The sequence below is a fragment of the Mugil cephalus genome, chromosome 8 (genome assembly GCF_022458985.1).
Source record: "Mugil cephalus isolate CIBA_MC_2020 chromosome 8, CIBA_Mcephalus_1.1, whole genome shotgun sequence".
Taxonomy (NCBI): domain Eukaryota; kingdom Metazoa; phylum Chordata; class Actinopteri; order Mugiliformes; family Mugilidae; genus Mugil; species Mugil cephalus.
The window spans coordinates 17506924-17529915 of NC_061777.1; the positions used below are offsets into that span (position 1 = coordinate 17506924).

General features: G+C 43.8%; 1 protein-coding gene across 1 annotated transcript in view; it reads right to left on the bottom strand.

Annotated features, from left to right (window-relative positions):
* The window catches only part of bmp1a (bone morphogenetic protein 1a), a 28750-nt gene that overhangs the window by 1292 nt on the left and 4466 nt on the right, over positions 1-22992 (bottom strand). The window contains exons 2-19 of the mRNA XM_047591158.1: positions 19061-19174; positions 15992-16117; positions 15020-15137; positions 13551-13729; positions 13322-13427; positions 8258-8382; positions 6493-6608; positions 6238-6340; positions 5789-5905; positions 5266-5411; positions 4938-5133; positions 4541-4666; positions 3399-3559; positions 3054-3234; positions 2824-2949; positions 2520-2647; positions 1892-2105; positions 1300-1550 (exon numbers count right to left, since the gene is read on the bottom strand). Of these exons, the coding sequence (XP_047447114.1) occupies positions 1300-1550; positions 1892-2105; positions 2520-2647; positions 2824-2949; positions 3054-3234; positions 3399-3559; positions 4541-4666; positions 4938-5133; positions 5266-5411; positions 5789-5905; positions 6238-6340; positions 6493-6608; positions 8258-8382; positions 13322-13427; positions 13551-13729; positions 15020-15137; positions 15992-16117; positions 19061-19174 (2633 nt within the window). The remainder of the gene's footprint in view (positions 1-1299; positions 1551-1891; positions 2106-2519; positions 2648-2823; positions 2950-3053; positions 3235-3398; positions 3560-4540; positions 4667-4937; positions 5134-5265; positions 5412-5788; positions 5906-6237; positions 6341-6492; positions 6609-8257; positions 8383-13321; positions 13428-13550; positions 13730-15019; positions 15138-15991; positions 16118-19060; positions 19175-22992) is intronic.

The following is a 22992-nucleotide window of genomic DNA, read 5'->3' on the forward strand; positions in this document are numbered from 1 at the left end:
CTGCCTCCATGACTGCACCTCAATTAAAACTAAAAGACTCCTCACATGAAGTCAAATCAGTGGGCATGACGGCTGGTTTCTGAGTGCTTGTTGTATAAAAGCCAGGAGTCACGTAAGGGTCAGACTCCAGAAATTGCCTTTTTCGGCCTTTGGCTGATAGATATTGAAGTGGAGGATATAAACGCTCTGAGTATGAGGACCAGGTGCAGCACTGCAGAGAGCTCAGATAACGCAGAGGCACTTTCTAAACTGTCTTGAGTGTCAGCCAATTCTTTGCCAGAAATATATTCAACACTTGACCTGCGTGTTTGTCAGAAGTGTGGTATTGTATGAATATTATTTGAAAACGTCATTTTGAAAAATAACATGTTGGTTGAGGCACTCAGTCAGCCGCCCTGTGGCTGGGAAAAAGATGAGCGCTGTAGCGCCACAACAGCTAAAGCTTATGTAAAAAAGAAACAAACACTAGACTGCTAATTAAGGCTGCCATTCATAATATGAATAATATATGCACAGTGGTTCATGAGTCTCGGTATATTTGGAAAGGGACTTAAAATGAAAGAAGAAAGCGGCTGGTTTTATTGTAGGCCCAGAAACAGTCGGCTATTTAACTGAGAAAAGCCTTTGGGCTCAGAGTACGGCTCCCAACATTATAATGAGTTTTCACCCTACTTTGGGCTGAATTGTGTCAGTTTATTTCAACCTGTTTTATAAAAGGAAACTTGATTGAGGAGCCACTCCCTGGGGTACCGAGGGAGTAATGTCCCCTCCGGCAAATGATTCACAAGAACAGACGTGAGTAAGAGGCCAGAGCTTATTACTGAAGTGTGTAAATGAAATCAAGCTGTTCTCTGACCTAAGGAAACTTGCATCTCTATTCCCTGCTGGCCTCATTGTTCCAGACTCCAGCTGCAGCCTCGGTACTGGGCGATTATTTTGCAGTTACGACCCAGTGCCAGAGACTCTGGTGCTATTGACACCCAGGGACCGCTTGTGTTGACCTACAACCACCTCCACAGCAACACTCCCAAACTCAGAGGAACTCATCAGCTTTAAAACAAAGTGATTAATCCGGGGTATGGGCGAGAATCAAAAGCCCCAGGGCGGTGCTCGAAGCTAGCCTATTACATACTGATGGGATGGGATAGGTTACGCAGCAGCAGCGCTGATTCCGACACACTTTTCTCAACACTCCTGCTGTCATACTGTAAGCGCACAACAAAGTGCTGCGACTAGCAAGTTGTATTTGCCAAAGAAATTACATTCAGAGTGTAGTCGCTGTTGGAAAATCGTTCTTACCCCTGAGCCACAGTAACGTCCCAGCCGTGGAGACTTGGTGTCCGCTCCATCGAACAGCTCCATGTAGTCATAGCCGCAGTCTGCCTCCTCCTCGATCTCAAAGGTCTGGAAGATGAGCTCCACGCCGTAGCCTTTCTCCGCCGATATCACCCACTGACAGTCGGAGGCTCCAGGATAGTTATTGTCCCCAAACTGGGCGTGAGAGAACAGGTCCTTGGTTTTGACTTCAGCCTTGAGACGACCTCCACACTCTGAGATAGAAAAATGGAGTCGAGTTATTTTGTAGACAGAGTAATTAAGAAAGTATTTGTCGAACTACGCTTCCAGAAACCAAGTAGCCTTGAGCAAGTTCTCCAATTAAATGTGAGTCAGAATCATTCTCAGATAGGGTGGTAGGATCTGACCTAAATTATATCCTATAAAAAAAATTACACCCAAAGCCCTTTATTATGTTTCACATGCAAATAACTCATCCGTGTTTCCCCCGAAAAGTGTGAAGGTTTCGAAAATTCTTAGCTACTGTTGAGTTCTGCCTTTAGCAGGGAAATGCCGGTTCAACACAACGGGAGATGACACGTCGCAGTATTCTTACCTGCAGTGTGGGAAGCCTCAAAGCCTTTCTTCTGCACGGAATTGTCAGAGAAGAAACGAATGAACAACTTGTTGCCGCTGGATGTGATGGGTGGGGGCTTCTTGGTGCCGCAGAAGCGCCCGAGCGTTGGCGCTTTCCCATCCCGCCCGTCGTAAATCTCGAGGTGGTCGTACGCGCACTCCAGGTGAGCCTCCATGTCGATCTCATTGAACGACTGTCACAAACGAGGAGAGATGGACAGAAAAGTATGAGATCAAAGCGGTCCAGGCTCCTTTCAGATAACGGACAAGCTTAATAGAAAAATCTGTTAAATTATCTTCAATGGGAAAAATGCAGCTTAATTAAAAAACAGAGACACGCACTATATCTTTGGATACTCTTTGATGGTTTCTGATTTTGCTTCAGCAGTACTGAACGTGTGGCACAGCAGACAAAAAATGCAGTGGATAACAGAAGGGGGAGCCACACATCATCATTAAGAATACCACAACAGTTTCTAACATGAGCACAGTAAACACAGATGTCCTCGGTGGAATCAGCAAGTCAATTACAAGGATAAGACACACAAATAAAGACGTGACTGACAAGTGAAATTACACTGAGAGCAGGAGGAGGAGGAGGCACGTACGATTTTGATGCGGTGGCCCGGAGTGGTGGTGAGTGCCCAGGTGCAGGCCTTCTTGCTGGGGTATTTATCCGGCCAGTTGGGGCTGGTAATGGTGCCGCTTACACTATTCACAGTGTGATCACAACCAGCTGTAAACAAAAAAAGACAGAATCAACACAGCGCTCCTTATAATACTAACCCACAATAGGATAGTATGCTCTAACTAACATGAATAGCTCCAAAACAAAAAACAAAAAAAAAACAAGTCAATAATGCGAATAAATGCAGAACCACATCTAAGACACGAGGGTTTGTGATGAAGTACCTTCTTTACAGTCGTGTTTGTTCTCGTGCAGCACAAAACCGCTCCTGCACTGACAGCTGTAGCTCCCGAAGGTGTTGACACACTCGTGTTGACAGCCACCGTTCTCCTTGGAGCACTCGTCTTTGTCTGAGGAAGGACGGAGGACAAAACAGTGATGAATGTTCACTTTGAAGATTGACTGCAGGAAGAGTGAAAAGACTTGGGTGGATGCGGTGTACGACGGGACTCACCAGAGAAGAACTGCGCTTTAAAGCCCTTTTTGGACACAGTGTTGTCTGATTTGAACTCAATGCGCATGTTGTTGTACTGAGAGGTGATAGCTTCTGGCTTCTCTGCCCCACAGAACTTCCCATGCAGCCTCGAGTCCGCCGAAAGCCCACTGCGCACCTCCACGTAGTCGTATTTACACACCTGAGCAAAGAAACGGAGTCAATGAAGAGGCTGTGGCACTTTTTCTTTTTTCGTTTTAATTTTGAAACACAAGAAAGGAGAACAAGGCTTGATGGTGCAGCGAGCGGGAAGAGAGCACAGAACAAACCCACCCCGCGTCGATTCATAAAAACCCCAGTGCTCACGTCATTGCCCTCAGTCTCGAAGACGTCAAAGAGCAGAGTGATGCGGTACTGTGTGGGGGCGACCAGCTGCCAGATGCAATTCTTGTTTGGAGGGTACTCTCTGGGCCAACCTGGACTGGTGATTGATCCATTCAGCTTGGTGATGAAGCCTCCACAGGCGGCTGGACAGAAATACACAACCCCAAGGACAAACGGTTAGCCTGATACAGACAGATAAATAACGATAGCGCCGCATGTTTCAACGGGTTCCAAATGTTATGCTGTCCTCTGAAATTCAGTATCCTTTCAAAAAAAAAAACAATGATTACCGCCTGACCTTCCTGACAAGTACTTTGTAGCTTTGCATCAGTTATATAATACACAAACTGTTACAGCTACTGGCCTTACATGACCCCTCACCTGGCTATTCTCGGACAACATTAACGTGCAATGTTGATCCTTAGCAACTGGAACAAATGCTGTGTTGATACCTGGATTATAAAGACTTTAAATGTGAGATCATAAACAGTGTTCTATGTATATATAGATATGTATTAATGTGCAGTACAGCTGCAATGCGCTGGTTTCTTATCCACTTTATTTTAAATTGTAAAATGTAATAATTTAATTAGCGACATAGTCCAGTATATTTTTGCACTGGTGTACAAATGCTTTGAAGATGCAAATAAATGTGTTGTATGTGTCTCTCTGCAATTGTTAATGTGCACAATTAATTCATGCACTGTATATTTGTTATATTATTATTATTATCATATTATTGTTGGAATACAGCACTTCACTGAACCTTACTCTACAAATATTTTCTGTTTTTCTGTATAATAACCACTATTGTTACTGAAGATGGATTAATAGCGGGTTTCCTCTCCGGGTAGACAGGGTTTGATTAGTCACACTCTTGAGCTTGTATACTTGTTGTTAGGTCTTGAGCAACAACATATAATTTGAGAGAAAAATAAAAAGCTTGTACTGTTGTGACTCAAATATCTGGTAGTGCTCAACTAGGACAAACATGACCGATTTTGTCTTTTCTGTCTCGTGGTAATGACTGTACTTATTGTGTTTGGGTGGTTAACTGTGCACAGCGCTTTAGCATGTAAATGACACAGCGAGCAGGGCATGGTGACTTTACTCCCTGTACTTACCCTCACAGCTGCGTTTGTCGGCAGCCAGCTCATAGCCTGGGTCGCAAGCACACTTGTAGCTGCCTAGTGTGTTGACACAGCGTTGCTCACAGCGACCGTTGTCCGGTTTGGAGCACTCATCCATCTCTGAAAACACAAAGATATGTTAGGACCCTTTTAGCCGGCCCCCTGGCTCAATAGCTTACAAGAGAAACCCTCCAAAACAACAGCGGAGCCAGGCAAAGAAGGTTGCACAGAACCCAAAGGTTCAAGTAGAACAAATATATTTGGAACAAACTGACACTTCTTGAAAATCGAGACGATGACGGGCAGCAGACAGAGCGAGGGCTGCAAACGGCCAGAAATACAGATGTTGAAATCCTCTCTCCTCAAAGTTTTACAGCCTTTGACCTCTCACCTTTGAAGAAGTTGGCAGCGAAGCCGGCCTTGTTGACAGAGCCATCTGAAACGAATTTCATCCACAGATGGTTGGAGCTGGTTTTGATGTCATCTGGCTTGTCGTAGCCACAGAAGCGGCCCAGCAGAGGGCTGTTTTCGGAAATTCCATCACGCACCTCTAGGTAGTCATATGCACAGCTGTCATGTCTCTCAATCTGATGGTGGACAGAAGGTTTGGGGTTAACGTGGGACAAAACGGCCATAAAATATACATAAAAAAAAAAAAGAATACACTATAATGTGATCTAGTTAAAAAGAAAAAGAAAAGAGGAGCTGAGGTAACTTACCTCAAAAGACTGGAAGGTGAGGCCTACATGGTAGCCCTGAGCCACAGAAATCTTCCATATGCACACTTTGTTGGGCCGGTAATCATCGGGGTAGTTCGGGGACTGAATCTGGCCATTGTCCTTCTTCACTTCCCCACCACAGATGGCTGCACGTGACGGTAAAAAAAAACAATAAAAACAACACAGAGCTTACTTGATAGCAATATTATAAGCCGCTGAAAAATAAAATAATTTTTGATCCACTGATTTAGGTAATATGGATTAGCTCAAATTCCTCCACACGCACACAAATACACGTCATTCCTTTGCATGGTCTGGAAACAATGGAGCTGAACGTGAAGGCCGGCCAAAATCTGATTAATGCAGCGTAAAGTGCCTGACACATCAGCAGCGGGAGAGCCAGAAACTGTGGATACTGCCGCAGCTTCTAGGCACATTGTTGGATGTGTGACTGGCCATGTGTTCAGTCAGCTGAGTGGCATGTTGGAATAAGGTGCTGGGAGGGCAGACACCGGGAGCTTACCCTCATAAACGGCGGAAAAGCCTTTTCCCACCCAGTTGCTGCTGCTGCGGAACTCAATCCACAGTCGGCTGTCAGTGGAGATGATTGGCTCAGGCAGCTTATCACCGCAGAAACGACCTGGATCACAGGTGAAGGCGCACAAACAGAAACAAAGATTTAATCATCAATGCCTCCACACAGCTGTGTACTTCCCACATTAAATCCTCATCTTTCTTTGTAACATAATAATGTTGTATATCGGGGTGTAGTTAAAAATGTCTTTTACACCGATGAAAACCTTGCCTTTATTTTACATATCTGAGCACGCATACAACGTGTGTTCTGCTGTTATTCGTGTCCAAGAAGGAAAATGAGAGTCATTTCCTGGTTTTCACTCATTCTTGCACTAAATATGAGCGATCATTTGGTCGTTAGTTGCACGTCTACATCGCTCTATAGTTAGAACAAACCTTTGAGCGGTGCCTTCCTCCAGTATCCGTCTCGGATCTCCACATGGTCATACCAGCACAAGTGACTCCTGTAAAGATCCATGGAGGTGAAGTTCAAGATGATCTGAAAAATCAAGAAAGCGCGATTACTGACGCAGCAGGGGTCAAAGGTTAAACACAGCACCACCACTTCAGTGTATTTAGTCGTGGTGGTCTTTTTTTTTTTTTTTTCTAAGGCATCTTAAAGTTGTTCTGGCACTTTCCATATGCCCATACCTTTTCCCCTGGTGTGACTGATATTCTCCAGATGCAGTGCATGTAGGCCGAGTATCCATTGGGGAAGCCAGGGGAAGAGAAGTTCCCGCTGCTGTCTTGCAGACTGTCCCCGCATCCTGTGCGCAAAAACAAACACACAGAAACCTGCAGGTGAGCAATAAGCCATGAGCGTGACGTGCCGCCAATTAATCTCTCCCTGAAAAGCCCTAAACCACTGATTCAAGCTGCACACGCTCACACACACACAAAGCTCTGAGGTAAATCTCCTGAAACCCTTGAGAAGACAGATGTGGGAAGGGTAACGCTGAATGTGAAGTAAAGGGCAGCTCTTTTATGTTCAAAGGCACATCTGCTGATAATATTCACCTATAACCCTGAATCTCACCCTTCCCCTCCCCCACAGATTCCAGATGATCACACAAAGGAATGGAGACACTTTCTCTGAGCATCCTCTGAAAATAAACCTGGCCCTCTATAAATAACCCAGCCCCCTGGAGGATGTGATGCATTATGTACGTGTTGCCAGTGAAACAACAACCCGTAGTCTGACTAGCAAAACTAAATGTGCAAGTGTGCGAGGACTGATTCCAAACAAAATACACGGCCTGATTGAATGACTGCAGGAGGCTCCTGCCAAATCGGGGGAAAATATGTTTATTTGAGAGAGAGAGAGAAAAAATGACAGAATAGACTGGTATCTGCAGTTGTCCGTCCTGAGAATTGTTTACGCATTCACAATTAGCAACGCGTTATTTTTACCCTGGGCTGCATTTAGCAGGAGTTAAGAAAACATCTTCCTCGCCTGTTTGCGTTCGCTGCCTCCCTCGAGGATTGTGTGCAAGCAGCACAATGGTGAGCCCTGAGCTGCAAGAAGTGTGCAATAATGCCTGGCAAAGGTCTGCCAATCCTGCAACATTAACAAGCACTCAGGCGCACACGCATGCACCGGGGATGACAGACACACCCAGGAATGCTGCATGAATGGGAGATCTCTGGCTCTTTAAGGAATTATTTCCAAGAACACGGGGAGAAACTCACTACCTCATCCCACACAATGTGCGCCACATCATCCAGTCTTCCTCACGAGACAGGAGACGGTCGTGATGAAAGAGACGGCGCACTTGGACTGACACACATACAGATCCATTTACAGTCAAAACTTCCACTCTAAAACCACAGTGGCTGGTGACCCATCACTGTGTTTATTCGTTGAGCTATAACGTAGGACCGACAGCTCAGCTATCCCGGCTTGACCTACAATTAACTGTCCGACATCGAATGCGTTCAGCAGAAGGCTGTTCTTTAGTGTACATCTGTTAATGCCATAAATTCAGTTTACTTCCACAGATTAAATCCTCTCGCTGTCCTCTCTGGTGACATAAACAAAGTGAGTGGCTTGGAACAGTGCCAGGCGTGCATAACTCTCCATAGGGTAAAGCTGCACAGTTTACATTAAACTTGGCTGTGATGTGCAGACATTGATTCTCAAATCGCATTTTAGTCATTTCTTCACAAGGCCAGCTGTTATTTAGCATCTATCTGGGATAGGGTGATGACAAACTTCCTGTCCCTGGATAGTGTTTACACTCCTCCCATCTTGTAGCCAAGGAACCCTACCACATCAATTGTATGTGCACACACTGTGACCTGCATCTGGAGATGGCAGAAGGAGTTATAGAGCCCTCTCTCAGGGCTACGTTATGCACACATGCAAAAATAGATAGGAAAAACTCAAAGCAGACAGGATCTGTGACTGTGGTCTTACTGGAGCATTTGTAGAGTTTGCGTGCCTGTGTAATATCCCCTTTGCTGAGTCTGGTTCTCTGGCCAATGGGTGGTCGCACTCCATTCACATCATAGCGTGGCAGGATGGTGTCCAGGAAGATGCCTCTGTAATTCAGAAAGTCAGATTGATGATAAAAGTGCATGGAGCCCAGACGGCACGCACACAATCCTGCTAACTATTCCAACACACGCCACACAGAATGTTTGCTCTAGGATTAAGTGACTTACAATTAATGAGTGCAATACAATCACTGTCAAAATTATTATTAAACTGTTTCTAAAGGACTGAGAGGATAAAAAATAATGCTGCCGGTGTTGACAAAGAAAGAATACAGCGCAGTAAATCCAAATACCAGACAGGATAGGAATGCTGAGCTCATTTTCAGTCTTCTCGGATTAGCGTTTAAACACCCATCAGTCACAACATTAAAAACAACTGACAGGAGAAGTAAATAACATTGACCATCTTGTCACGATGCAAAGCTCTGCTGGGAAACTTTTACTTACCCCACCCACCTAAACCAGACCAGGCACCCCCATTCGCTGGATGCAGCCTGACACAGGCGCACGCACACAAAAAGCGGTTTAGGAACAACACAAAAAACATTAAAAAAAAATTTAAAAAAACAGCACAAGGTTTTGACCTGGCCTCCAAATTGACTAGATCCCAAACTGATCGAGTATCTGTGGGATGATCCACAGAGACCCCTCCCCTCAACCTATAGGACCCAAAGGCTCATACTTAAAAGGCCCATGTGCATTCTCTGATGAGTCACAACTGTTACACAATATTATAGGTAGCCAAAGGTAGTCAGTATTATAGATGTACATGAAGACTTAAAATCTTAAAATATCCATGGGATCTCTGACGTAAAAACCACATCTGGTGAAATCGCATAATTAGATGGCACCAGTTAAAATGCTATGTTACAGGCTTCTTCCCCATGTCGACTTCAAACCTTTAAGGTAATGTAACCAGCCACAAATACGCTTCACTCAGTTTTCTGCTCGATCCATTCATTAGAACCGCGATGCTGAAAATCTTCAGTGGGTCCTTTTAACTATAGATAACATATAATCAGCGTGTGAGTTTGTGCGCACAGGCCCGGAATCTCTCTGGATGTCACAGATTTTTCTTTGATGTCTCCTCTGACAGATCTATGCGTCTCCGGCTGAAATGCAACAGATGGACAGTTGCAGTCACTTATCACAGTCTTCCTTTGAGGTCGGGGTCACGCGGTTTGCTTGTAAGAGGTTAACACTGAGATCATTCTTCACACACGTCTGCCCTACAGATGGGCCAAAACTAAGAGCGTAAGCCCCTCGCTAGAGTTGCTGAACGTTTAAAATAAACTTCATAAGCTGTGAAGGGAGTGACGTGAACATCAGCCACGTTGCTCACAGAAGAAAAATTCCGAATGAAAACTATAACATTTATCAGGTGAAGAATCTCCAGAGCTTTAAAAAATTGCAGAACAGAACAGTTAGTCCATAAAGATTCATTTTCACAATGCTGCCTCATTTGACACTTTGCTAGTTTATCATCTTCATTTTTCTTTTACTGGCGAGCAACGGCTAAGCTCCCTGGCTGTTCCCATGGTGACATGCCTATCAACACCAGGCATGTGCAAACAGAGCAGCCTGAGCTAACAGTTTAGACCCTGACTGCCTGTCTCTCTGCGAGCTACCAGCATCCCGTATGCTGGCTGTTGGTAAAAAAAAATGCCACTCCAGTTGGTGTCCGAACAGACAAAGGGCACACTGGCAGGTCTCTATTTGAGTTGGCGCTGCTCCATGAACCAGTCCTGAAAAATATCTGTGGAGCAAAAGGAGGGGGCAAACAGAGCTGTGGGTCGGGTAACACACCCGAGACAAAAAAAGCATAGGCCCTTGTCCCCCAGAAACACCGCAAAACATCAAGAGAAGCCATGAAATCTTCTGAACAACTCCCGCGGCAAAGGCCCTGGCTTCCCACGGTGATTTACTGTATAACACAGCGCAAACACACTGCCTGACAAAGGGGCAACAAAGAAAGACACTGGTACAGGTAAATCAGCGCTAAACAGAAAGTGCTCGGAATGACTTGTGAAAAGCTAACAGGAGCCTCTCGCCTCCTTATACAGCACATTCCCCAGCAGTGACGGCCATTACTCTCTCATGTCTTATTGATCACCACAGTTCCACAAATTAGGATGGGAGCAGAGTCTGAATCAGACTAGAAAAACAGAACAGTGTGGATTACACCACATACTTTGGGTCTGGAGAGCTCAGTTGCGCTGCAAGCTGGAAGGCATACTGCAAATTTACAGGATTAGGAGGTTAAGTCCAAATCTTGACCTGTGAGTGACAACAGCTACATGGGCATGTGCGGAATGGACTTAAATCCTATATGAGATAAAATTATCCCTTAAAAGACTTTTCAAAACGATGTTTTTTTTTTTTACCAGTTGCAGCAGACTTTGCTGTAAACCTTGCTATAGAGAAAGGTTTGTTGTTAAAGTAGTATAAAGTATTAAGTTTCATACCAGTCCTATGCCATACCAGATGTTACTCTGTGCCTCGCTGTAGTTTTTTTTCTCTCTTTTTCATGTGCAGTAAACGGCAATAAAACCAGAATCAAACTCTCCATTCTGGCTGAATGCATTTTCGACCTGCAGTCTGGATGCATGGGTCCAGACAGGAATTCCTGTACATTGGCAAACATCCAGCCTGAGCGTCAGTTTAGACAAAGATTCCCTCTCTGCCTCCCAGAATATGTTTGCCGCAAGATCATGGCAGTTGATCTGGAAAGAGGCCACTACTCTGAGAGAGTAACCAGGGCATGGGAGAGTCAGTGGTTGTGGAATAAATAGATATATGTGGATAGACATGCGTGCAGCTGGTACAGAGGGCCAAGTGAGAACAGTCGACAGCTGTTTTTTATATCAGACTGAGGTAGTAATGACCATAGTCTGTTCTTTTTTTGTTTTTGCTTTGCATTTCATGCCCCCAGTGATCACATTACATCCACTAAGGCCCTGCGCATTAAACACAAGCATATAAATTATATAAGTTAAGTTCCCATGTACAGAACCAAACTCATTTCCTGCACAGGAGGCGACCTTTAAATTCGCGCAACTGTAAAGTTGTCAAGTGGTCAGGTAGTTGATGGGCCACTTTACAGTGTAAGTAGTAATATTTCTGAAATTACAATTATGAATCAGAAGCTGAATCATAGTCAGCCTATCCCAGGAGGTCCATTTTGGCTTTTCAGTCACCCAAATAACATTTAAAATCATCTGCAGCCTACATGTAAATGACTAATGCAGAAGGCCGCACGGCCAGTGTTTGTCATATGGGTTAAACACTGCAACTTCTGTGTACTGACGACAGTCTAACATCTGGCAGGATGTCTTGGGAGTCATCTGGTGACAAATCTGAGCACATTCAAAGTATGACACAAGTCCTTCTGCTTTTGCAAACAGATGTTTTTCTTCTAAGCAACATGTTTCCGGTGTCCAGGAAATTCAGTATTACATTTGATTGCACCGTTTGGCACAGTTTCTGCTTCTTTGTCAGTTGTTTACCTGCTGTCCAAAGCCAAAGTGCACATGTTTGAAAATGTGTCAATGTCTGTCAAGAATCTGAGGAGCTAAGTTAAAATCTGGGCACAAACTTTTCCTATGTTTGCAAGGGAAACATTAATTAAGACCTGAAACTTTCCACTACCTTGTTCTTTACCACATGGAAGTGATTTGGAGGGTGAATAAATTGTGCTAGGTGTGCAGAAGACATTGAGCAAGGCATTCATTATAACACCTGAGTGCTGTGAAGGTGCTAAAATGTTGTGCAGTGGACAGGAGTCCGTGGAGTACGCTACAATAACATCATGTTTCTCATCATGAAAGCACTTTCAAAGGACTTTTGAGACCATAATGAGATGGTTTATGGTATGAAAACACTTTTACAAGAAGCTTCTCATAACCTTGGAGGAGGCATGCAGCACTTTTGTTGTGATGAAACAGGGCCACTACTGCTGGGTTAGCTCAGCCACCAGGAAGGACTGCTTTACTGGGGCTGCTGCTGCAAAGCAGCGGGAACCGAGTAGAGCGGCCCTAATTTAAACAAGCTGTGGAAATGAACTGGTTCATCCCAGACAAACACTCTGGCACTATGGCTACAAAGCTTTGGCTTTTACTTGAGAGAAGAGAATACGAAACACAAAAGAAGAGATATTTTAATCGTTTTGACACACAAAGACTATTGTCACACTGGTAGTCCTGCAGAAGGCCATAGAGTGGCAGGAAATGTTAAGACTATGTATGGACCATAAATTAATTTAGAGAGGTCCACTCAGGTCTGAAATAAAGAAAACATGGAACAAAAAAGGCCAAATGGAACAGACACATCCAATTTCCTGTTAGAACTTACTTCATGAACCATGTTAATTATTATCCGACTGTCAGTTATCCCTGTGTGGCAATAGGCAATATTGTCGTTAATCCTGTTCAAATACAACATAAATTAGAATAGTGCCTCTCCAGGTCCCTTAAATCCCACTACCATGTGAGGAATGATGATAGAAATTAAAAAAGCCTAGCCAAAATGAACTTAAAAGAGTGACTGAGGAACATCAAGTCAAAAACAGAAGCTTATGTAGTTATGATTTTTGAAAGATCCACCCAAGACCGACCTGCTCCCGAGACACCAGGTCCTGTCTCTTTGCACCAAAACTCAAATATTTAGGAAACGACTCAGATCCAAAGCAGACATTCAAATAACAGCTGTCTTTTTCTAAGCTTCATGGCCTCAAGCAACTTGTTAGTTTTCTTGTATTTATCAGTAGGGAAGAATTGTAAAATTCATTGTTTTTTCCTCCTAGGATTTGGGAACCAAGTCACATTAATCACCAGACACAGATCTGAATATTTACAGATCATTAAACATCATGAGGAGAAATTGAACACAAGAAAATGTGGTGGAAAAGTTGCAGATTTGTAGACAGCTCAGTCCGACCTGATCTAAGACCTGGAGCATATGGAGTGGAACTTGGCTTGGCTCCTACCTGGAGAATGTATTCCTGGCATAGTGCATGATACTATCAAAGTCATAGACTTCTCCCAAAGAGTCCACCTCCCCTGGCTCCATCTTCAAAAAGTTATACTCCTGTCCTGTGAAAGGAAAAAAAAATAATAAAAATAAGGAAACACTTTCATACAACTGAAACTGAATCTTCTGATTTTAGGACTCACACATTTTTTACTTAGAGATTGCTGCGAGGCCTGCGCCCCTACCTGGCTGAATGTTGTCCCTGATGATGCTGACGTGTTCGTCTCGATCAGGCCGGGTGTGCTCGTGCCAGAAGCCGATCACATGACCCAGCTCGTGCACCACAATGCCAAACTTGTCACAGTTTTTCCCAATGGATATGGCCTGGGGTCCTCCTCCACGACGACCCACGTAGGAACAGCACCTATGTCAGCAGCCACACAAAGAACATGCAGTCACGAAAAAAAAATAAAAAATACAGGACTTGACTTCATTTATTTCACTGACTTCACAAGCAGTAACAAAGGAAAAACAAGGAAGGCGTCTCTGGCTGCAAATGCTCTAATAGCTCTTCCATTAGTACACAGTGTTTATAAATTAAAGTAGCTTGAAAAGAAAACATCATCTCAACAAGCTCTGGTCTGTGTTATAAAAGAGTCACATGAGGGGTCCTTCCATCCATGCATACAGGAGTGACATTCATTCACCTGCCTGTCAGTGAAAATGCTGAGAGTGATGGTGGAAGCTGGCAGCAGAGCATCTCAGTGGGACATGAAAGGTTCAGTGTGGGAGTCTACAGGATGGGCACACACATTACGGCCCTGTGGGCCAGACAGCCGCTCTCTAATTACTGTGAGCCAAGTCAGGCTCTCCTGAGACACGCCTTGAACTTTGCACAGGACAGATGGGGGCCTGCTGAATATGCAGCAGAGTCAAGCGTTCCCACTGCTAACCACTGCTGCCTGTGTGGATAATGTCATCCTTGTTGCTCCAGTGGCCAGTAACCGGGCTAAAAATGGCTGTTAACAGTTGGCTGGAAAAAGTTAGGTTTCATGGGTTGCATCCGTTTTCTGTTTGGCTGAATGTGTTGAATGATACAAATGGGTGGGAGAAGTGCATGCTGAGTAATGGCATAATCCGATTTACAGACTAAATCTGTGTGATGTTGGCGCGTCACCTGGAAACCTCTCCAACAACTCTCCTAGCAGCTCCAGACGATTTTTCCTCAAGACCACAAATTAATGGTACGAATGCTTTAATTAAACATCACTTTGTCACAATGTAAGTCCAAACTAAGAGGTTGTCAATAGTCGCTTAGCAACAATAGCCACAACGAGCGCTTCCTCTGAGTATCTGCTAAAAGAGAAGTGATGAGTGGACAGTGAGTCTAACTGTGCCCTATGGAAAGTCTGAGGAACTCTCTTCCTTGTGCGCTATATTGTACAACATGTATGACACAAGAGCTCAGTGAGCGAACGGGAAATTCCTAGACAGTGAATGTCCGCTTCTTTCAGGGCTGGTGGGGGCTACAATAACAACTTACACAGCAGAGCGACTGCAAACAGAAAGGACGAACAATGATGAAAGGCAGCCGAGCACGAGGCCAGGGAAAGAACCTGGGCGTAAAGCAATTAGCTGTATATGGTGAAGACTCAACAGAGACCGGCCATTGTTCGGTGCCTCCATGTGGGAGCTGAAAACCCCACTGACTCACCCACATGGTCGGTAGGTGAAGACAATATAGCTCTCCTCCTGCGTCCTCTCAATAAAGGTCACACAGGTGTGCTTCTCCCAGTGCCGCATGGCTTGGCGGAATATAGCCCGCTGGCTGCCTGAATAGGATGTCAGAGGGGAAGAGAAAGCACAGTAATTTGAAAAAAAAGGAGATGAATAAGATATAAAGGGTACAGCTGACAGGAGCTTAGGAATCTGCAGTTGGATAAAGAGTTGCTGAAAACAGTCGTGACACAATGTAAAATCTGTTTTTCACCCACCTAACAACCATAACAACTACTTTTTTTTTCTCTTTTGAACCATAACTCATCACAAATCCCAGAAAAGCAGAAGCTTTTGGAAATTACAGCTGGGGCTTCTTCTTTTAATTCTGAGCAATTATTTCCAGGAAAAAGTTAATTTCGACACATCAACACTTATTCCTGATAGTAAGTCCAATTTTGACCTCACTCAAGAACTACGCTTTAGAGTTCATAGCGTGATCTCTACCCGGTTGACATTAGGCAGATGGGCTCCTCCATGTGAGCTCAGTTCTGCTCAAGATTTCTTCCTGTTAAAAGGGAGTTTTCCTTCCCACTGTTGCCCTCAGACTTGCTCTGGGGGTTTCAGGCCAGGCCTCTGACTGGATTTCGCAAAGCGTCTCAAAACAATTTGTACCATTATTGATGGTATATAAATAAAATTGAATTGAATTGAATCTTTAAAAGGGTCCGTGTATATAATTCAGAGGGAAATATTAGCATGAATGGATTTCAAAGAGTGTGTTTTGATGAATGTGTAATAACCTTTTATCACCAGTTGTTTGTTTAGGTTGAGCACATCATTAGCTACAAAGGAAGCCGTTCTTCCGTGGAGCCGCCACCTTTATAGGTTACAATTCAAGTTGCGGCCGATGCAGGTTCTCCTACACTCTTAGGAATTTATTTATCATCAGTAAATGGTTGTTACTTACCGCTAAAGTTACCACTGATGACATAGGGAATAACACCTTCAGGCCAAACACGCTCCGGTCTGGATGTTGCAGCCCTTTTCCTGCGGTGTGAACCTTGCCTGTTTTGATTATTCTGATTGGTTGATCCTGAAGACAAGTTTAACAAGACAAGAAAAACAGAGGATTCAGTACATTTCTCAGCCTCAGTCTTTCTCCAGCGCTTGTACAAAACGATACTTTGTTGCTAGTTGCTTTGGTGACAAATCACTTTTCATTCTAAAACCAAGGCACGCGTCTCAACTGCTATGCCCATTATAATTTTCTCATTAAAAACTGTGTTTAATCCCTTAAAGAGACTTTGGTTCAGATAACATTGTGCCTCTTAATTTTCATTGGACGGACTTTATTGAAGCTGAATTTCTTTTCTTCTTTCAAATTAATTTCACCCTGTTAGGTATAAAATGCTACCATGGAGACCAAGCCCCAATTTAAATCCATAATGGCAAATACAGCCCAGCAGAACAGGTGTGACTAATATACGCACGAACGAAAAGTCAGACGTATGTGTTAAGTTTGGAGAAGATTAGCAAATGATGCATCTCTGTAGCAACTCAGGTTTTACATAATAAAATAATTACTACACTGGTTTTAATTGGTGTCTTATGTTCTACGTCTGGAGAGTGATGAGCTCACTGTTCAACATCTCATACGGCAAATCATAAGCGATGCCAGGATAATTATTTTCCTTGTAAATTTAACCACGTAACAATGACGATTATATTTATGAGACTTTAAACGGTGTAAATGTTGACTTTGGATTATGTGAGCCACATTGCAAAATCATACAAAACCACAAGAAAGCATAAGTGACTCCTTTCTTTGGATCAAGGGGATTGGTAAATGTGTGTAGGAGGGGGAAAACTTTAGGGGTCTGATCACGAACAGCTGAACTACAATTAAGCACTGTGTGAATTTAATGGGTCCCGAGTCCCTATTTCAAGTCACACAAATACAAGATACACATCTTTATTGTGCTGAGGGGCAGAGGTTATAAAAGCTAGTCACACACAAGGTTTTGTTTAGTTTGTGTTAAGAGTGTGTAAGTAAATCTGCCAGAGATAAAAACCCTTGAGAATCCCCAAGATAAAAAGATGTGGGTCCCTGTTCAGAACTTTATTAAAAGATGGATGTACCATTTATTAAAACAGTCAATTAAAATGCTGACCTCTACATGTTGACCTTGGCAATAGTACGGGGATTTCTGACACAGCTTCACCCTCTTCTAAGGTGTATGCAAATGGAGGCTAGAGCTACTTGCTCAATTTGATTAACATATGTTCACCAAAGTGTGCTTTTTTTTATTTATTTTTTTTTTTACTATGCTGGAACCGTATTTTCTATTGAATTTCAGTGTGCAGAAGCAAATCCCAGCAGCCTGGCGAGATCAATTAGCAGGAACACTTGTGCATATGTTGTAGAAAAGGCTGATGACAGCCAAATCTGCTCAGCTAACTGATAAGAAGTGCTGGGGGGGAGAGGGGACCAAACGTGTGGAAGATGTGTTAATTACAATTATCTACCATCTTCAGTCACAGTTTCTCGCCGTTTTAGTTTTTCTTTTAGGGCAAAAACTATATCTCCCATCACTCGTTATTCTGATTGTGTTATATATTTAACCAAGCGCTTTACTCTTTGGCATAGAGCATGTATGGCTACAGGCTACAGAGTAGATGCAGAGGCACGACCAGACCTGCAGTGAGGTTATACGTACAGCTGCAGGTTTATGACAACTGAGTGAGTTCCCAGTTCGGAAAGAGGAGATGTGCAGACTGGACTTGTGTTGAGACATTTTTGGATTCACAAATGGGAGCGTTTTGATGCCATGTGGAAGAAATGAAAATCATGACTTTCTGCACTTTGTTCAGTGGAAGAGCACTAAAGAAATGCACAAAAACAAAACGTCTTCACAATTACATGTAAATAAATGTGTTCATTTCTATACATACTACAGTATACTTCACTGGAAGTATTCTAGTCTCGTGCATTTAAGTTATTTCTTGTGTACTCTGCATATTCAATGTGACCTTGGTCTGCCGTGACCCGATAAGGGAAAACAACCACGTGGAAACTAATTAGGATCCCCATCTGTGTACGGTGATCTGGTATAGATACTGGAGTGTCAGTCTGTCTGTGCAGCCTGAGGCAAAAGACGTTATCGTGAATAAACGTCTGCCCCCATGCTTGGTGCGTTATTAAGGGACAGCCTCATGCGAAACCACCGTACTGATTATGATTTTCATTTTGAACACTATTCTCTCCACTACATAAACGATTAGATGAGCTGCGACTGAACCACTCAAGTGGACAAATGGATATTAAAGGTGGGTACTCACAGTCTGCCTCTGTTTCAGTTCTGCATGTGGTCGTAACTATTTAGTCTGAAAATCAAGCTGTCCTGGTGCATATTTTCAACAGAAGCAGCTGTAGTTTATTTTTAAATCCTTTTAAGTGTCTCTTCTGCTCAGCGAACTCGAGCAAAGACACAGCAAACTGCCACTGTTGAAGCGCAGGCAGCAAACGTGCACGTGGTTGTCGGTTCACGCTCACGTAAAGTTTACAGGATTGAGAGGCCCGTCGGCCGGCGCTCACTCACAGCTGCTGCTTAAGTAGCGCTTTTCAATTTGGGAACAACATTCAGGCTGACAAAGCCCCGTAATTACCGTCAAACATAGTGCTGCAGGTGTAGGAACGTGCAGTGATAACGGGATAGTTGCTGGCGTAAACATTCAGAGAGTGCTCACGAAAAAAAAACACTAAAAAGCTGCTATCAGACAGGTGCTGCGGTCGACTACAAGTTGGAGAGGATCTGAGTGATTTGACAGTTGTAGGGAGAATTTTCTCGCTTCTAGTTAACTCCTAATCAGAAAAAAACAAAAACAAAAAAAACAAAAAAAAAACAACAACCATGTGGCAAGCACATTTGGCTGAGTTCTTATCTTGAGTGACAGTTCAAAACTGTTTGACTCAGCGCTCCAATGAGGAATTTTAACTCAAGCTGTTACCTGTGGAGCAGAGATTTCTGTTGGTTACCTGCATCCGTGCGATTGACAGTCTGGACAGTTCTCTGAGCCAGGTCTATTATTCTGTCCACTTTAAACATCCGCAGGTCCTCCTCATCCAGAGCAATGTCTCCCAGAAAGGCAGCTGAAACAGACAGACAGAGACAGCGCAGGTCAGACGACATGTAAGGCGGCTCCGCAATGTGAAGCAGCGATCCGTGCTGCCCCGTAGCCTCGAGCTTTTCCTGCCGCTCAGACTGAATTGCATAAGTGGGGGCCCAGTAGAAGCAGCGCAGGACGGCCTGTAGCGTGGAACACACACACACACACACATATATATATATATGAAGACACAAAGCTCATTTATTTATTGAGTCCGGTCAGTTCCACCTCTCCTTGCAGCAAAAATGAGAACAAACGAGTTGTCAGACTGTAGCGTGTGTGGATAACTGCGCTGTCTCGGCCGCACGTTGCCATGGCTTTTGTAGATATATGCGCAATGAAGAGGAGTAAAAGACAAACTACTACTACTGATGTGCTTAACTGAAACAAGAACACAACACACTCTTCCTCAGTGCCTTCGGATAGTTAATGAAGACAATTATCTTTGATCCAATGAGATACCGACACCGTCTTGATGGAGTAATATGGGGCACCTTGAACAAGTAATAGCTCTTTAATGAGGCCAAGGAGAGGGGAAAATAACCAAACAGTCCCATTTTATGAGGAATGCGCTTTATTGGATTTCTTACCGAACGCCCCGTTTCTAAAAGAAGTCCTCCCTGCAGAGACAGGGTGCTCGGTTTTACAGGCTTTTAACACCAGCACGTTTCCAGATTTTATGGCCCAGATTGTATGCAGGAGTTTGAAGGGGGGCATGGGGGGGTTTCTGGAACAGGCAAAGGGGGTGGCGCTATAATCCATCTCCGAACGGGACATGACAATGAGATGGGAGGGGAAGAAAGGAAGGAGATATATCCCCTCTGCTCACGCCGCAGTTCTAACCAGGGAGGGCAGATGTGGAGCAGAAAGAAAATGACAGCCTCCTGTATGTGTAGTCGAGTGTGTGAACCCTTTAAAGTGTAGAGCTAATGGCAGTGGTTGTCGTGTTTGTCAAAAGTTGTGAAATTCCTCCGTGCGTCTCTTACACAGGCTCTCCTCGCTGCAAAATACACAAGAAGTTCATTTGGCGTGGTTAGTTTTGAGGCAGCTCAGGTTTCGTTTCCTTCTATCAAAATAAGAACGTCCAAGGGAACGGTGTAATATATTTTGCACTTGTGTCAAAGTTTTACCGAGGCTGGAGAGAAAAATGGAGGAAAAGCACAATAGAAAGAGACAAAAAAACCCCACTTGGCTCAGGTCTCTGCGCCAGAGGAGTATTATTGAAACAGTCTGGAGCTGGGCTTTGGTAGATGCAGCCCAGTTTTTCACCCTGCAGGTTGCAGAGGATGCGCAGGATGACTGGATTAGAGGCTAATGGCAGCAATAAGAAAAGGTGCAGATCACTGCTGACGAGACAGGACACGCACAGAGGCCAGGTTTAAATTCCAGAGGTTAAAGGGATCCTCTAATCTGAGCTTGCAGAGAAACAAAAAACACTGACTGACCAAATCTGAGACACAGAACAGACCACTCACAATCAGCACTCATACTGACAGCCTCTGCCAAAAACAGTGCTGAGAAGGGAAGCTACCAGATGTTACACAGTATAGGATGGATAGACTGACAACAGAAGGACATTTTTTTTTCCTTCGCTTTTATCGTCACATTTCTATTTGATTCCCAGAAGTGGCTGAGGGCTGAAAAGAACAGGCAGTACTGGAACAATTAATTCCAAGTTCCTGTCATATAAGGACATAAGCGATGAGATAAATCGCTAAGAGACTCTTCCCTCTTCATTTTAACTGGGGGGAATTTAAACCATTGTCAGATGTTTCTGTTCACGTTTCTGAATATTATCAGAGTTGTGCGCGAGCCGTGACCAAATAACGAGGTGCAGGCTTTCTCCCACCCCCATGAGTTTCACAGAGGGCTGTGCTCTCTGAGTCCCAATCATCCACCACTGTTCTGGAGACAAGCCGGTTAATCCGCAGTGTCATTGTTCTCAGACAACAGTGGAGACTGGAGCGAGCAAATGCACAGCCCGGTGGCATTAGGACTCATTTCCCCCGGGCGCAGCAGTCGTCCTGGAGACGCTGTTGCAGGTTTATGGAAAGACTCGCAGGGATTGTGAATTAATCCCCTTGTCTCCTGGCATTAATTATCAGCAGACACACGGTTTCAGGAATCTTTTCAACACAACTCTGGGCTCGGATTGAGGACAGGCTGTGAAGGAAGGTGACAAACTTGATACGGAGCGCCGTAGTACAGGCACAGTGAGACTGCATGTTGTACAGTAGGTTACAGCCTAGAATGTGGCAGATGGCATGAGATCGCGGCAGAGTACAGTGCTGCATCGCTTTCCAAATATTATTCATTACCTAAATGACAACAGCTGCAGCTATACTGATAATATCTTTGCAGGATGGTGAGGTAATAGCTGTAGGGTTTCTGTTATAGTCGTCTGTTTTTAGTCAGAGAAACAAATGCGGGGCCTTAAGTTTGCATGCAAACCTAATTGAATCAGAGACCACTTCATTAGGTTTCCATAGTGAACACAAATGCATTCTATTACGACCGTCATGCACTAAATACCCTTTTATGACTGTTGCAGTGTGCAGTTTATGTTGGAACAGTGTCAGAAAGGTGCTAATTCAACTGTATAATCATGTAGCTGGTTCTGGTAAGCTGTGCTGAATTAAACACAAACGTGTTTCTGTTATTTAGACAATGGGATCATTGTCAACAATGAGGTTACTGAAATAATATGTGTGTCAGTACAACGCAATACAATTCAAATGTTCTACAAACGATGAAAACACAATAACTCTCAGTTATTTCGAACAAAGGCTGAATACCACAACCTTCATGAAGCCAGATTTAGAGGAAAGTAACATCAGAAATGGTTCCTTTTCACTATTGTACCTGGTAAAGTGGCCAGTGAGCGCGAAGCACTGATGAAATGTTGGACTGAAATTATTTGAACCTTCCCCCTTCGCTGCAATTTTAAATGAATCTAAACCATCATAATCCTTCTCATCTCAGTCTGACCCCCATCAATCAGTATATCCAGTCAGATTAAACATGAGACCTCAATCAAATTAATCCCATTGATTTGTGTAATGCCCTAGCCTCGACCTCCGCGGTGTCAAATACTCCAGGACTATTCCCATAAATCTCCTTCCGTGAATACCAGACCGTGACATCTGCCACTGAAACCTGCACAAACATCAATACTAAGCCTAGACAGACTCTAACATCAGCCTATATTTAGATGCCCAGATTTAATGAGGGTCCACGGTTAACTCCTCTTCGTGCTTATAGAGACTTTCAGACTGCCTTTCCCCATACATGACCGAATGGTGAGGGATGGGAAGGCTTGGCCAATATGTAAGCCTGGAATGCATCACAATAGCCTGGCACCGCCTTTCACAGCCAGTGTTTGGTAACAAACGCCACAATTTGAATTCCAATAGAGGCCAATAGTGTATTGCGTTAAGGTGATTACCATCTGATGACAGAGTAAGTATCACTTTTCAGGTTTTCATTTGGTACCAGCCCTTTCTGCCAAATCCTGCCCAGTGTAGCCATTGTCCCTGCAGACACTGTGTGTTTAGCACTGCTGAAAAAGAAAAAACTATCAAAGTAGCAAAGCCAGTGCAACATGAATATCGAGATCAACTTTTTGGATCTTTTTTTTGGAAATCCTATTTAAAGGACGGTGAACTGTATCATGCAGGCCTGCTGACGAATATATAAGGTACCCCTCTACTTTGTTAAATCAAAACCAGCTGTTATTTCTTCAGCAAATGCTTACCTTGACATTTCCTAACACTGCAATTTGAGCCCGAGATGGGAGAAGGA